Source organism: Rhea americana, unplaced genomic scaffold (genome assembly GCF_003343005.1).
Source record: "Rhea americana isolate MKP2758 unplaced genomic scaffold, rheAme1 scaffold_204, whole genome shotgun sequence".
In the NCBI taxonomy this organism is placed as follows: domain Eukaryota; kingdom Metazoa; phylum Chordata; class Aves; order Rheiformes; family Rheidae; genus Rhea; species Rhea americana.
Window position 1 is genome coordinate 295,311 of NW_028186195.1, and position 14,481 is coordinate 309,791.

The 14,481-nt window shown below is 44.9% G+C and overlaps 2 protein-coding genes across 5 annotated transcripts in view; one reads left to right on the forward strand and one right to left on the reverse strand.

The window, feature by feature from the left end:
• Positions 1 to 1,302, forward strand: part of STAR (steroidogenic acute regulatory protein) — a 3,430-nt gene extending 2,128 nt beyond the window's left edge. Inside the window, exons 5-7 of the mRNA XM_085304179.1 lie at positions 459 to 643; positions 886 to 979; positions 1,094 to 1,302. Coding sequence (XP_085160305.1) covers positions 459 to 643; positions 886 to 979; positions 1,094 to 1,198 — 384 coding nt within the window. The 3' untranslated portion in view covers positions 1,199 to 1,302. The remainder of the gene's footprint in view (positions 1 to 458; positions 644 to 885; positions 980 to 1,093) is intronic.
• Positions 1,303 to 1,633: 331 nt separating this feature from the next.
• ASH2L (ASH2 like, histone lysine methyltransferase complex subunit) lies at positions 1,634 to 12,468 on the reverse strand. Of its 4 annotated transcripts, none has more exons than XM_085304177.1 (17): positions 12,280 to 12,468; positions 11,881 to 11,950; positions 10,753 to 10,898; positions 9,432 to 9,520; positions 8,938 to 9,032; positions 8,630 to 8,725; positions 8,321 to 8,416; positions 7,989 to 8,064; positions 7,284 to 7,301; positions 5,790 to 5,883; positions 5,115 to 5,332; positions 4,725 to 4,892; positions 4,111 to 4,304; positions 3,622 to 3,714; positions 3,261 to 3,359; positions 2,897 to 2,956; positions 1,634 to 2,296 (listed from the first exon to the last, which is right to left on the reverse strand). In XM_085304177.1, exons 1-17 carry the CDS (start codon positions 12,441 to 12,443, stop codon positions 2,189 to 2,191), a joined length of 1,884 nt encoding a protein of 627 aa, XP_085160303.1. In that variant the 5' UTR covers positions 12,444 to 12,468; the 3' UTR covers positions 1,634 to 2,188. The 4 variants fall into 4 exon arrangements, with proteins under 4 accessions (XP_085160303.1, XP_085160300.1, XP_085160304.1 ...); XM_085304174.1 differs by having other exon boundaries at positions 11,830 to 11,950; XM_085304178.1 differs by lacking the exon at positions 7,284 to 7,301.
• Between the last annotated feature and the right edge of the window lie 2,013 nt (positions 12,469 to 14,481).

Genomic DNA, 14,481 nt, shown 5'->3' on the forward strand with positions numbered 1-14,481 from the left:
AAAGCTCATTTTGCAGTAATCACATCACTATAAGCAGAGGTGAATGTCTTTAGCAGCTGGAGGACTGTGAATTACTTTTTCTGTAGGAAATGGACATGTATTTCACTGCAAAGTAACAGTCATGTTTGTTTGTACAATTATTTAAAAAAGAAATAGCACAGTATCCTAACGTGCAGGGAGGAGCATCTGGCTATTCCACAGCTTGTTCCTGAAACAAGGGAAGCATTAAGAGAAATATATTCTTTCTTCAGATATTAAAAACCAGAGATAGATATCCTGGGGTGAAACAGACATTGCTTAGGTAAAGAAAATTGCATTGCCAGTTATTACAGTAAGAGCATGTACTGCAATGTCTGCTAGGACATGCGGTAATCAAAATGGGAGCTGTTACATTTGGCTAACTGTAGCCACTTTTACAATAACTAGCTCAAAAGTTGATGTAACTTTACAACTTCCAGATTCTTCAGAAGATTGGAAAAGACACAGTGATCACCCATGAGAAAGCAGCTGCTACCCCGGGTAACATTGTTGGACCACGGGACTTYGTCAGTGTCCGGTGTTCTAAGAGACGTGGGTCAACCTGTGTCCTGGCTGGGATGGCTACGAAATACGGAGCTATGCCAGAACAAGAGGGATTTATAAGGTAAGTTACCTTTTTGTACTCACTTTGAGGGAAGGGTTTGCATRTAGGATGTTTCATTTCCTAAAAGGCAGAATGTAAATTTGATTTATTAGTAATTTAGTTTAAAGCAACTTAGTCAAGGTCAAAGTTTCAATCATCAGAATTGTGTTTGCCTGAAGGCAAACCACTAGGGAACAGTGGTATAGTGACGCACCTTTAAGTTGCACACTGTTCTCAACATGTGCACTTCTGTCTCTTTGTAGAGCTGAGAACGGTCCCACTTGTATGATCCTGCGTCCACTGCCTGGAAATCCTTCACAAACTAAGCTAACGTGGCTTCTCAGTATTGATCTAAAGGTAAGTTGCCAATAGTTTAATTTTGGATAGTTCATTGCAGATTACTTCCAAACTAAAAATGAAGTACTTGCAGCAAGTGTCCCATCTGACTGACCCTTACCTACTCCTCTCCAGGGGTGGCTGCCAAAGACGATAATCAACCAGGTACTCTCCCAGACACAGGTAGACTTCGCCAATCATCTTCGTGAGCGCCTGGCCCAGACTGTCATGAACTGCTGACTGCAGCAAATGCTGAGCAGCACATTCCAGTGTGTGCGTGGACTATGTTTTAATGCTTTCTTCAGTGGTATAAATAGGGCTCCTTTAATTAGGTAACGGGTGGGGTGGGGGGACCTGCTGGAACCTGAGGTAGTAGCTGGAGCCCGCACATGCTCAGTGCACAAACGCAGGACTTAACCTAAATTTTATTCCCTTCCTCTCTCCCCCCCAGGTAGGGCTGCTCTAAGTTATTTTCCTGTACAGACTTGCTTAACTGTATTTAATATTTATTCAAGCTCTTCAGTGGTGATCATTTGTCAAGTTTTACAGTCTCCTACTCATTGCTTAGATGTATGGGGTTAGCTAAAGGGAGAYTGCATTTAAAGATTTGTTTAAAGTATCTACTGCTTTTCTGAAGTGTAGTTCATTACTTGTAAACAAAGTCACAAAACTCTATCAGGTTTTAAAGAAAGCCTTTATTTTGAAACTGGTTTCCAGTTTTATGTATAAAAAAWCAAACAAACAGTTCTGGGCTTCTGCCCAAACCTCAATCTTACATGCAGTAGTCTTGCTACAACACAATCCTTCTGGATGGAAGCTGTTTACAATTAGCTCAGCAGAAGTGTCCGTGCTGCTTCTGCAAGCGTATCATAAAGCAGATGGTCCAACTGCAGCCTGCTCTCACCAAACAAAGGAGAAGTTATCTCAATGCAAACACTTGCTTCTTCAGTAAAACAGCTATCTGAAGCCTCCAAGAGATGCCCACAAATAGCACAATACATACTAGAACTGCATTCACTTAAGACTCCAGCATAGTGGTAGAACATAATCTTCAGCAGGGACTACGTAACACCTCTGAGTGTGCTAAACACCTGCTATCAAGAGGAGCTGCATTGGCTTCATCATATTTTCCTCTGACAGATTGAGCAAAGTGATGCATGTTCCTCTAGAATAAAAACCACTTGATTGGATGTCCACTGTGTCATTTTTGTTATCTCTGCCTACTTCTCTTTAAGGCTCCCAGGGTGGGCTTCGTCTTCCATCAACTTCAGTCTCTACATGATACAGTACATCTGCCAGTGTGTGTTCTACAACAGCACCCCATCCCATGTCACTCATCTGCAAAGGGAGAAAACAAAGTTAGCTGGATTCATGAGAAATACCACATCAGGGAAAGAGTGGAATTCTAGATAAACACTGCTGCACAGGTAGCACTCACAAGGCTATCCCTGCTATTGTGCAGGGATTGCTATCTAAGGAGTGCTTCCCTTCTAAAAACATCTAGCAGGGGAAAAAATATTTCCTTAAAGAAGCATTCAGCTCTGTTTTACCAGTTCAAAGTTATCATGGGCCTGAACAACATGGTCTTAGCAGCCTACAGGTCGAAGCCTAATATTCAGTTAGCGTAAAAATTCTGTCTAAGTTTCTTCCTTTCTGCCACAAGGCAGCTTACTATGTATTGTTTAAAATCTGTCCCTTAAAATCATGAGAAGGTAAATACTTTCTTTTTTTTTTTATATATATATAAAAGGCTCCACCCTCCAGCTCCAAATACATAAGACTAAAGAAGACTAAAGAAGACAAAGATGTTTTGTATAAATCAAATCTCATTTTCGCCTCAACCCCCAAACCACTCTGTCAAATTCTCAACCACCTTTCATTTAAAATCCATGAAGCTATCACAAAGAAGGGAGAAAATAAACTTGAGTTCTTACTTACTGGACGGTAAGTGATGTCTCTGGGAGGATACTTGAAATATGGTCCAAAGTTTATAGAAACCTGTAAAAGACATGCTTGATATTAGGTAGAAAACACAGGGAAAACTAATTATTCTTCTGTCCTCATTCCCTGCCCCCCATCCCGAGCCTAACTGCACCTAGTGCAAGAACACATGAACAAACACCCTTTGCAGGAAAGAAGAGCATTCCTTTGGTAGTTTGTTAAGCACTAAGTGACCAATCATACTGTTCCAGAATCATTTTGCTAAAATAACCAGGTTTGCTTGACACAATCCCAGAGCACCCATAGCCTATGCATTATTTTCAAAGTTAATGTCTAACACCACTTGTAGTGTGTTACATACCGTGCAGCCTTTGTATAAAGAAATAGCAGGAAAATAAACGCCTTCAAAAATGTCTTTAAAGGCAACACCTTGGCTAGCACCATTTTTGAAGAAGATGATCTGAAAGTAAAATAAAGTTTTTTCATTAATGACATTTTAATTAATTAATTGAAGATAGCTTTGACCTCACTATGTAGCTTATAAACATGCCCCRGAAGATAACTACTCCCCTTCTGCAACATGCCAGACATTTTAAATATTTAAATGACAGCAAGAAATACATAACTGAGCTGCACCTTTTGCATACGCAGATTTACTAGTTTTCCTAAAGACCATTTTTTTTTTTTGTCATCTTCCCACACTGCCTCCCAACACAACTTACTTGGCTTCCAGGTGCTTGCTTTAGGCTCTTCTCTGCCTTGTCCACAAAATCTTTTTCCTCGAAGTACAAGTAGCTTTTGAATTTGATCAAAGCCTGAAACGTCAGGAAACAACCACTTCAGAAATACATTACTAGAGGTAACAGTTTTCTCAGCCTAAGAAAGAATGGCGAACAAGGGTGCCCTGCTCTGGAAAAGGCATGCCTGCTGTGCCAGAGTACCCATGAAGAATGATTCACACATCTCAAATGGGAACTAGAAGACGAAACCAGATCTGGACAATCTTAGTCAGACRTCCATGCAGTCTTCCCTTACAGAATTGCTGAGTGGGGGATAGTATATTCCATTTTCTTGAGAGCAATGCTTTGTACCTCTCCACCATGTACCACAGTGGTAGCCAATGGTGAAGATGCACTTTTAACAGGCAAGAATCAGACTATGTTCCACTAGTCAACATAGCCAACATTTAATCAGTGACCTGCACATCTCACCTTATCTTTGTAAGTATCAGGCAGTGATTTAGCAGTCTCGGTGTCTTCAGGAAGACTGATGTAAAATCCCAGTATATCACCTTGTCCGTAGCCAGCTGAGTAGTGTTTCCCTATTGACTGATGAAACTTTGTTCCCTTTTTGCTGCGCCAGGAGTAACTGAACTTGTCATATCCCAGAGGTGCCTGGAGGTTCCCTGTAGAAATCATGGGTTTTTCTTTTTCTTTTTTTTTTTTTTTTTTGAATGTATCACAGTATAACAGGAACACCTCTAAACTTAAGCATTTCTGTATGCCTCAGTTCAAGTTTTGGAACAACAACAACAAAAAAAAACCTTTTCAGTCTAGAAATACTACTGCCATTAGTACAAAGACCTTGACTAAAGTGATAAGCAAGGCCAAGCATGCAACAGCATAAAGGAACCACCAGTACTGCAGATCTGCAGTTTACAGCACCTGCAAAAAGTTTTCCACAAGATAAAGTGGTAAAGAAATGAGCAAACCGTAAATTACTTATTCTGAGGTCTAACTTACCGGGGGCGGGGGGAACCCAAACTTATAGGAACCAATCAGGAACCCAATGCCTGCTACTGAGTATTTGAGAAAATGTTATTTACCTAGTGGCTGTGACCAGCCTAATCTGGCAGCTGTGTCTGGCGGCATCTCATCCATGGATATTTCAAAATACCACGCTCCTTTCCGCACTCCATGTGAGGCTCGTACCATTGAATAGCCCTTCTCGCCTATAACAGTCAGCCTGTCGTCAGAAATCTTTAACTGAGGAGCTGTAGGACATGAGACAAGAAGATATGAGCAGTGTGTTTGTGAACTTCATCGTGCAGTGATGTAAAAAGGCAAGTGACCACACAGAAGTGGATTTAACATTTGTGTCTCAAGTAATTATGTTTGAAACTTCAGTAACTGGTGAAGTGAGGTTACAGTAGATGATTATGCCCTCCTTAGAAGGGCTGGCTATCTAACTTGCATATGATTAGCAAGCTTTGTACCTCGGTCATGCAGTGCTAGGAGGACTCGTTCATACAGGCAGGCTCTGTAGAGGTCCCCAGGAATAGGCTTTCCTGCCCAACAGTCTAGCTCCAATTTTTCTGGGTCAGGTGCATGGGGGTCAGGCTCAGCCAAGATGTAACGATATCCATCTTTATTAAAGGGGTGTTCCAAAGGATAACCATGAGGAGGTAAGCGCTGAGCGGAAAACAATGGGTCACTGTGAAACACAAAAACAACAGGTTGGCATCTCATGGTGGCTATGGCACAGTTACAAGAAGTCCCTGGGGAACAAAGTTCAAGTTCTGCACCAAAGTCAACCTAGTACAACCTGCTACAGAGATGTACCTGCAGTGCTAATGGCCTGCATAACACTTTTCTTTTAAAAAGGGTCAGTGTGATGTGAACATATACTTGTTTATTTTAAATTATTTCTAGCATATGATCTATRAATACCATAATCCTTGTATCTTATGATTTCCCATAAATCTACCAAGGCCAGAGACAGATAGATGGGAGACATCTTAGAGCATTAAAACCACAGCTGTCCCCTCTGACCAGCATACAACAAGTAGTCTGATGTACTGGATGAGATTTGTACACAAAACTGTAYTGTATGAGGTGCTCATCCTCATCACTGTGTCACTATGTCAGCCTTTTTAGCTCTTTCCAATTACCTTCTGGTTTTCTTGGCTGTTCCTGTGGTCCCACCATCTTGCTGCTTGCGTTTTGCTCCTCTTCCTTTCCCACTGCCTCCTGCAGCAATTCCTCCTTAAAACAGAGATCACTGCTTATTAAACAACTGATGATCAGAGAGTGACTGTGAATATGGAATCTCCACAAACAGAAAGAGGCAGAGGAAGCCAAATTTAAATCAGTTCTTTAGCTCATGTACACATATTTGAAACACTTTCTATAAAGCATTGGAAAACCTAGAACTTATTTGCAGCTTCTAGCAGCTTCTGAAATGTAATTTGAAAGTTAAGTGAAATTTATCAACTAGTTGAGCTCAATTCAAGCTTTTAGGATGAGAATTATGACTCTCCTCTTTCTCTCTCTCATCAAAAGACCTACAAAGAGCAGCATTGGGATCTGGTTTGAAAGCATTACCATTTGCTTTCATGGAGATTCCAGTCTCACAGTTCAAATGTGGTTTCTGCAAAAAGTAGCAGAAAACTCAATCTGCAGTATACATTATCTGATCTTAAGCTAAGTTGCCATCCCAGCAACACACGCTACACTGGAGAAGCACTTTGACACCAGTACCTGCATTAGCAATAAGCACTTAACATTAAATTTAAATCTATAAAATAAAATACTCCTAAGATGGGAAAAATGAAGAGCAATAGAGGTGTTTCTCCTCAGTATTACCAAATTATTATTGTTATTTAAAGTATGAAGAGCATGACACTTCATATTACAGCACTCAGTTTTTATTCATAAATTACAACAATTACAATTATGAGTTTGGTATGTCAAATTATACCAAACTCATATGAGTCTATATAACTCAGTATTAACATATTAAACAGCATAACGATAGAATGAATAAACAACTTTGAAAAGCTTACTAATGATTTACAAGGAAAACAATAGAGCAATGTACTGCAGATAAACACCTTTATGCACTGYATACTATGTTGTAACTAAAAACACAGCACGCCTTTGAATTATCAGCATTCCTCTTGCAGTGTGAGGGATTCAGACCTTTGAAGGAATATCATATTCTGCACAAACATGAGGATCTAAACTGCACTTACTAGTGTTAGTGCAGACAAATGTTTAGATTCCCCCGTTTGTCACCACTTACATATCTGATCAATCAGAATATCATAGGAGTTTATAGAATCTGACCACTTATTTAAGCATTAAGACTTAAAACTACTTTCAGACTAYCATTGTATCAACTTAAATCCCAGAAAGTAAAAACAAAATTGACCGGTTTAAAGTTTTGTTCTCAGTTAAGTGAGGCAGAATATGATAAATCAAAAGCTTCTAATTGCTAAACTTTAAAAAGTGAAATTGTTGTTTCGTATTAAAGTATTACTGCAATCACAGCAGGACACACTTTTGATTTTTAATTGGACTTTAGCTTCTAAGACAATTGAGCAAAAAAAATTTCCAAACCACAATAATACTTAAGTTTTAGAAGCTGAAAGGCAAATATTCACCTCCCAAAGAGGCTCCACCTGAAAGAACAGAAGTGGCACCATGTATTTGCCAAACTTTTAGTAATTGAAGAAAAACAATCATTACATGAAATGGAGACAGTGTAGCCTTAGACATCTATACCTTATTTTAAAAGACCAAAATACCTCTTACTAGGTACCAATTCAACATGTATGTTATAAGAAATAGTGTAGCCCTGTGCACAAAGAAATCTGTTTGACAGTTAGCATTAATAGCCTGGTAAAATAWTTTTAATGAGCTAGGCAAACTTCTTATCACAGCTTTTGCTTCACAAAGAACAACAGTAAAATGCAAACAGTGATTTTATGGAAGTATATTATATATACTTTCCCTTATCTCTTTCAAATCTCAGAGTGAGGAAGAGAGGAAATCTGAGTAATAAAAGTACATAAATTAAAATCATTGTGGAAGAAAACTGAAGAGCTCAGCTTTGTTGCATGCATCTAAGTTGGCCACCTAAAAGCATAGAGTTGAACATCTACAATAAGGTGAAGTCAATCTAWTTCTGTAGAAAAAGTCAGGTGAGACTGGCTTAGCATGTCTTGAACATAAGACAGATTGTTATGTGAATGGAGGTTATTAACTGTAGGGTATCAATTGATCAAACTGCACAGATCCCCAGGTGTAAGACTGAGAAACGTCCGGTTAGTTCCAAATATTCAAAATATGCCTAATTAAAAACTTGCCATTTAAGCTTCCACTTGTGGATACAGAGTTGTTCTGTTTCTGGTTATCATATGCTGGACCAATATTGGCGAGATCCTGAAAAATACACAAACATACAGACTCAGCCAAACTTACCGCTCAAAGCCAGAATGCAACACTTCCATTTTTTGAGAACTTCCAAGTGTTGGAATGCTCCAAGACATCGTTTAGCAAAACACAAGATCACAACCTTGCTGTGTCCTAGTTAATTTTTGCTTATTCACTGGAGCATAAGTCATCAAAATACAATGCAAAAAGAATCCTCTCTGCCAAATTCCCACAGTACACTTTCCTTGCATTCCTAAATACATACTTGGTCTAGAAGTCCAAACTTTGGGTAATCTTCTTCTGGATCTTTACTCCCTGGGTCTGGATGTTCTTTCACCAAGAATACATCTCTTTCTTTACACTGAAACAGAGGAGTTCAAGTTATATAGGACAAGATCACATCAAGTTCTTTGTAAGTCGATAAAACACAGTATGTACTATGCTCATCAACTACACTGGAAGTTGCAGGAGAAGGTATTAAGATCTTCGCCATTCAGCTTTAAGTCTAGACAATAGCATGTAAGAATGCATCATTCATGGAAAATCCTCCTTGAATTTAACTCCAATTACTTACCATAGTTTTGACAATATTATTAGGCCAAGTCATCTTTCCAGGTCTCTGTCTTGTTGTCATACACTCCCAATATTTATCGATGAATGGGATAATATCCTGTTAAAAAATTAAAAATCAAGTCTGAATGGTGTAGGTCTTTTTATCAGTTACAAAACAGCTTTAGTCATTAGGCCTTTCACACTGAGTTGTTGCATCATTTTAATGTATCTGTAAGCGCTAATGACTAAAAGTCACACTGCCAATATTTGTTTGATCTTGCTCTTTAGTGAAATCAGTTTAATCTGTGACCATTTTCATAACAGCCATACCTTATCTTTTGAGAACATAGTTTTTGGGTGCTCATCTTGTGTCCTTGACTGCCATGTTAAGTTGGCCAGAGCACTAAGGCACATTTCCTTGAGATCTTAAAAACAAAAATATATCAAAGCTCAAGTTACACTCTTCATGGGGAATATCAAACACACACACTGAACACACACTGTACAGTGTGTTGATACACACTAAACACACTGAATACCATTACTGAGTACCGAATAGAATTACCCAAGACAGCATGAATGCTAGAACTAACGTAAGTTCTGCTCTAAATCAGAAGCCCGGATTAAAAAGAGTATTTCTGCCATCTTAAGAAGTTCATAGCAAAATAGTAATACATTTTTAGAAAAAGCYGCATGTTTGTCACTAGTTTCTTTTGTCATTTTTGCAAAACTTCAGCAGACCTTCCCACAAACTTTAAACAACATGAAAATGAAACATCTAAGTTYAACCTGCACAAAGTTTCAATGAGTGCTTTTACACTTACTTGCTTGTTTTCTTAAGAAATATGTGTTCCCACTATGATGGCAAACATTGCAATGGAAGCTGTAGTTGGTCATGAAAGGCAGACATGATCTGGAAAACAGCATACTGGTTTGTAAGTTCTGATGTACAGCTTTCCTACTGCTTCAGAGTAAGAAGCTGATTAYTCTCTCTCCCTTCCCGCACTCAAAAAAACCCAAAAAGTTTCATGATATTTCCTTCAAATTAATCACTGGCATCAACAAAAGTCAGAAAAGTCTTGTGAAAAACCTAAGCAAGCTAGGCATCACCTTTTTGTTTTGGGCAAGTCCAGAAATTCTTCAACTAAATTACCTGAGAGCAACCAGGCTCTGAACAAGGAATCCATTCAAGTCAATTGCTTAACATTACACAGKAAGTCTTGGAGAGTGCTTTTTAAAAAGACAAAATACAACCAAACAAGTTAAAGTGTTGAGCAAGTCTAAAGTCAGTTTCACAGAGGTTCTAGAAAGAAAGCTGAATTTACCTTCCACTTGCATGAAGATTTTATTTTTTTGTTCATGTCAATTGAAAATGTCTGCTTAAGTCAACTCTGCTTTTCAAAGAACTTTTACAGGCAATAAAATAAAAGAAGAACTAAAAAAAGCAAAATAAAAACAACAAACTAAGGCAGCAGTCCAAGGCTGGCTTCTGCACAGTCTTCTGATGTCCAAGACTTTTTATTGAAACTTACAAGCAAATGTAAACACCTCCTGCTGTGTTTGGTGAAGTTTATTATTATTTACATAACATACGAGTTTCCACATTGTAAATTCCCAAGGACAAGGACCTTGTCATTCTAAATACTTCAATTTTTGCTCATACAAACCAATACTAAATTTAGCATCTAACATACCTGGTAGCAACCCTTCAAAACTCATTGATTTGTGGAAACTCAGAAATAGAATCTTTTAATGAAAGACTTTCATCCCTTGACCACTTGCATGACTAAGAATCAAATCTTACCTAACAGCATAAGCAATACCTTCCAATTAGTTAAAAGGCTGTACAGACGTATGAAGTTTAATGAGTGTGTGTAACATTACATTCAGGTGGGCCAAGAATGTTACTGATGCTGTAACTTTCATTTTCCTTGGGTTTAAGCAACTGCACCAGTTTTTCTTAATTAGCCTTGAGCAACATGTAACATGTAGAGGAGACGTACAAGGATAGTGCAAGCCAGAACTTCCATCTGACAGTCAGATTTACACCAGTACATTGGTGATGGTTTGTTTTTAAAGAAACAGGGCCACAAACACCCAAAGACACTAAAGTTTCATGGACAGCATTAGGCAGAGCTTACATACGTGGTATCAATGCCAAACGTGTCTGCCGTGAACCACTTTGTACAAATTCCACATTGCAGCTCTATCTCTCCAAGCTGTCGTCCATTCTCTTCATCCACTGAGCCTGCCTGAGCATCCAAGACTTCAGAATTGTCCCCAGCACCTTCCTACAACCAGAGYAGATCAGCTTACTTGGAGTGGCTTAAAGCTTGACTGAATCAGATGGGAAACAAGTTTTGTGCAGTAACCCTTTCAAGTCAGCAGAATTTAGTGAGAATCAACACATGGCCATGTTACAAGGGAGTCTGAATTACTTTACAGATTTAGTTTGTTAGATCTAGTCAGATACATAGGGACACTGACAATAACAAATGGTTCTTCAAACAGCTAAAACTGAGGTCAGCAAGATGGAAATGCCTTCTGGCTTGGCTCATGGGAACATGTTCTTCAGATTTCATTTTCTGAATAAATACCTTTCCGAWATCAGTACAAAGCTGAAGCATGAATAAACATATCTCTATGCCTTTGATTTACCTCAGGCTTAGAATTAATAAAGTTTTCCAAGTTTAGTTTTCCAAGACAACTAACACATCACACTTCGTCAGATAGCTGATTGTTAAATAGCATCTTTTTCARAAGGTAGAATATTTTTATTTTCCCATCTTCTTCCTGTGTACAATCTATGAACATCTTAAGCCATTGCCTCAAGCCCTGACACCCATGCAAAGATACYAGGATGCTACAAAATAAAAAACCTCCATATGCTTTGTGGGCGTGTAGTAGTGGAAGGAAAAGGAGAAAAAAAAAAGAGAGAGAGAGAGAAAAAAGAGAGGTGGGGGAGGGAAGGGGGAGCGCTAACAGTCATGGTAAACAGATATCTCAAGGATAAGCCTTATCTGCAGATGGCAATGACCCACAAACAGGGACTGACAGCTTTCAAGTGCAGGATTTCCAGCTCCAGGAGGCAGGCACATGCTCCACCTACAGACCACGGCAGCAGCAAGCTGGTGCTCGGCCTCAAGGCTGCCAGCCAGCTCGGAGGCACGGGTTGGGCTCAGCTCGCTCTGCTCTGACAGCGCCTCCCTGGCCCGCACGCACCCCGTCCTCCTGGCCGGTGCCGGAGCGCCCCGCCAGCCCGCGGGCACCTACCAGCGGGTCCTTCCCGTTGGCAGAGTCGGTCTCCAGCGCGGCGGTGACATCCACCAGGGCGCCGTCCCCCCTGCAAGGGCACAAACGGGCTCCTGAGGGGGGGCCCCACCACCACGGCCCGGGGGGCAACCGCGGGGGCCCTGCCCGGCCCAGAGGGCAGCGAGGAGATGCCCCCAGCCTGGCAGGGGGAGCCCCGGCATGGGGGGGAGCCCCCCCCCGAGACCCTCACGGTTTCCAGGGTAACGGGGGTGGGGTGGGGGAGGGAGGGTCAAGGGCCCCCCCCGAGACCCTCACGGTTTCCAGGGTAACGGGGGTGCGTGCGTGTGTGCGGGGAGGGGCGGAGCGGGGAGGGGCGGGGGCTGCCCGCGGGCCGGGCCCACGGGCAGGGAGGTGGCGTACCCGGTCTCGGCGTCGGCAGCGCCCTGCTCCGGCGGGGCAGGGGGGTCCCCGGCCGCCGGCGGCGGCGGCGGCGGCGGCGGCTCCGGAGCAGCCTCGGCCTCCTCGGGCGCGGGAGCAGTAGGCCCCGCCGCGCCCGCTGCTGCCGCCGCTGTCGCCGCCGCCATTTTCACCCGCCGCGCCGCTCTCGCGAGACGGGGACCCCCCCCCGCCCCGGCCCACGCCGCGCGCAGTTCTCGCGAGATTCCTGCTTCAAAGGGCGATGTGCTGAGTGGGGCCCATCGCGGGCGGGAGGGGGCGGCGTGGCGCCACCTGCCGGCGGCCGCCGGGGACGACACGGCCGGGAGGGCGCCGTGACATCATCGCGGGGGCCGTGACGTCCGCCCGCTGTGTGGTGACGTCACCCTCAGCCAGGGAGCGCGCTGGGACCGAAGGGCAAAGGCAGAGCCCTTCGTCCCGCGGTGCGAGCTCGGGAGCGGCGGAGGCGGGGGGGAGGGGGCGCGGCAGGGACCCTCGSCGGCGGCGGCGGCGGCGGCGGAGAGGTCCCGGGGGAAAGGCAATCGGAGCCCGCTCGCAGGGGCCTCCGCCTGCTGCCGCCGCGGGCTGAGGCACGCTGGCTCCGACCGGGCCGCGGGCGCCGTCTGCCTCCCGCACCATCGCGCCCGCAGCACGCAGCCAGGCCCTGCCCTCCAACGCGGCCGCGCGGGCCCCCCGGTGCCGAAAGCCACCGATTTCCAGGCACGCTTCTAAAATGCCTGTATCTGCCCCAAAAGTGCGGCRGGGGAGCCCCAGTCACTTAGGAACCTTGCCGAGTTTTCATAGTGGCCACTCTCAAGGCTGCTCGTTGAGCATCCTGGAAGTTGTACTTGCCTAATCTACGGGATTTGTTAAATATTCCCGAGCTCAGCAGAGAAGGAAATACAAGAAGTTAAGGCAGAAAAGGTCTGCCACAGGAAGRCGCTTCCATTGCTGCCTGCAAACCTTGCTGCCTGACTGATCGCACAGCTGGCTCAACAGCCACATATCGCGTGGAATAAACCAAAACCAAAGCATTAAGCGRGTGGGAACTTACCTGCCAGCCGCTTGGAAACCCGCCACGTCTCCATCGCCTCCCGAGAACGAGGCTTTTCCGAGCGGCTCTCGCTAGCAAAGCCCCAGGATGGCTGAGGTTTCTGATTGCTGGTAATTCACCTCTGCAAGAGGAAAGACTCTCCTGAGTGCGTTACAGAAGCGGTTTAGCCCGTCACCCACGGCGGGGCCGAGCGCAGGTCCTGCAGCCGCTCCTCTAGTTCCTGCAGAGCGGAGCCCTTGGTCCGCGGTCCGGGCCCCAATAGCCCTCGGCGCCTGGCAGAGCCCGGAGACGTCCGGGCGGCGGGACGTGCCAGCGCCGGGCTCTGCCGGGGCCGGGGCTCTTTGGAGCTGGAAGGCTGCTAGCGGTACCCAGCTGCCGGGACTCTACCCCTGCTCAGCACCGTCCCTGCGGGTGCCTGCTCCGGACGCGCCTGGGCGGAGGGGAAAGCACCGAGGGCAGAGCGGCCAGGCCTGGCCCGGGCCGGGCTGCCGTGCCTGCACGCCACGGCTGCGGGGCTGGGTCCTGCTCCCTTCCGCGCGGAGCCGCGGGGAGGTGCTGGAGCCACCCCGTCCCCTGCCGGCCCTGGGGACAGAGGTTCCCGGGAAGTGCAGGAYGGTGCTGGGACCAGCGGTGCACATGGTGACACTGTGGCTGCTCCGCCAGCACCCGGCTCCCRCCGCCCCACGGCTCCGCCGGCAGGTGCCTGGGGAGCGCCGGCACGGTGGGACGAGCCAGGGAGGGATGGCGGGATGAGACGTGGGGGAAGGCCGAGGCGAAGGGRGATGGAGAGAAGAGGGGATGGAGACAGGGGGGGATGGAGGAATGAGGAGAATGAGGGAAGGATGGAAATAGGGAAGGATGGGGTGAGATGGCGATGGATAGGAGCAGAGGCAGGGAAGAAAGGAGGGAGAGGACAAGGCTGGAGAGAAGGAGCATGGCGAGGAGAGGGAGGGAGGGGGGAACGGGGTAGATGGAAAGAAGAGGGGATGGAGGGGTGGAGATAGGGAGGGATGGAGGGAGGTGAGGGAGGGAAGGAGGAAGACAGGGATGGGGGTGAGATAGCGACGGGTGGGAGCAGAGCCAGGGAAGGGAGGATGGGGGGAAGGATGGGGGGAGGTGGAGTGGGGCGGGAT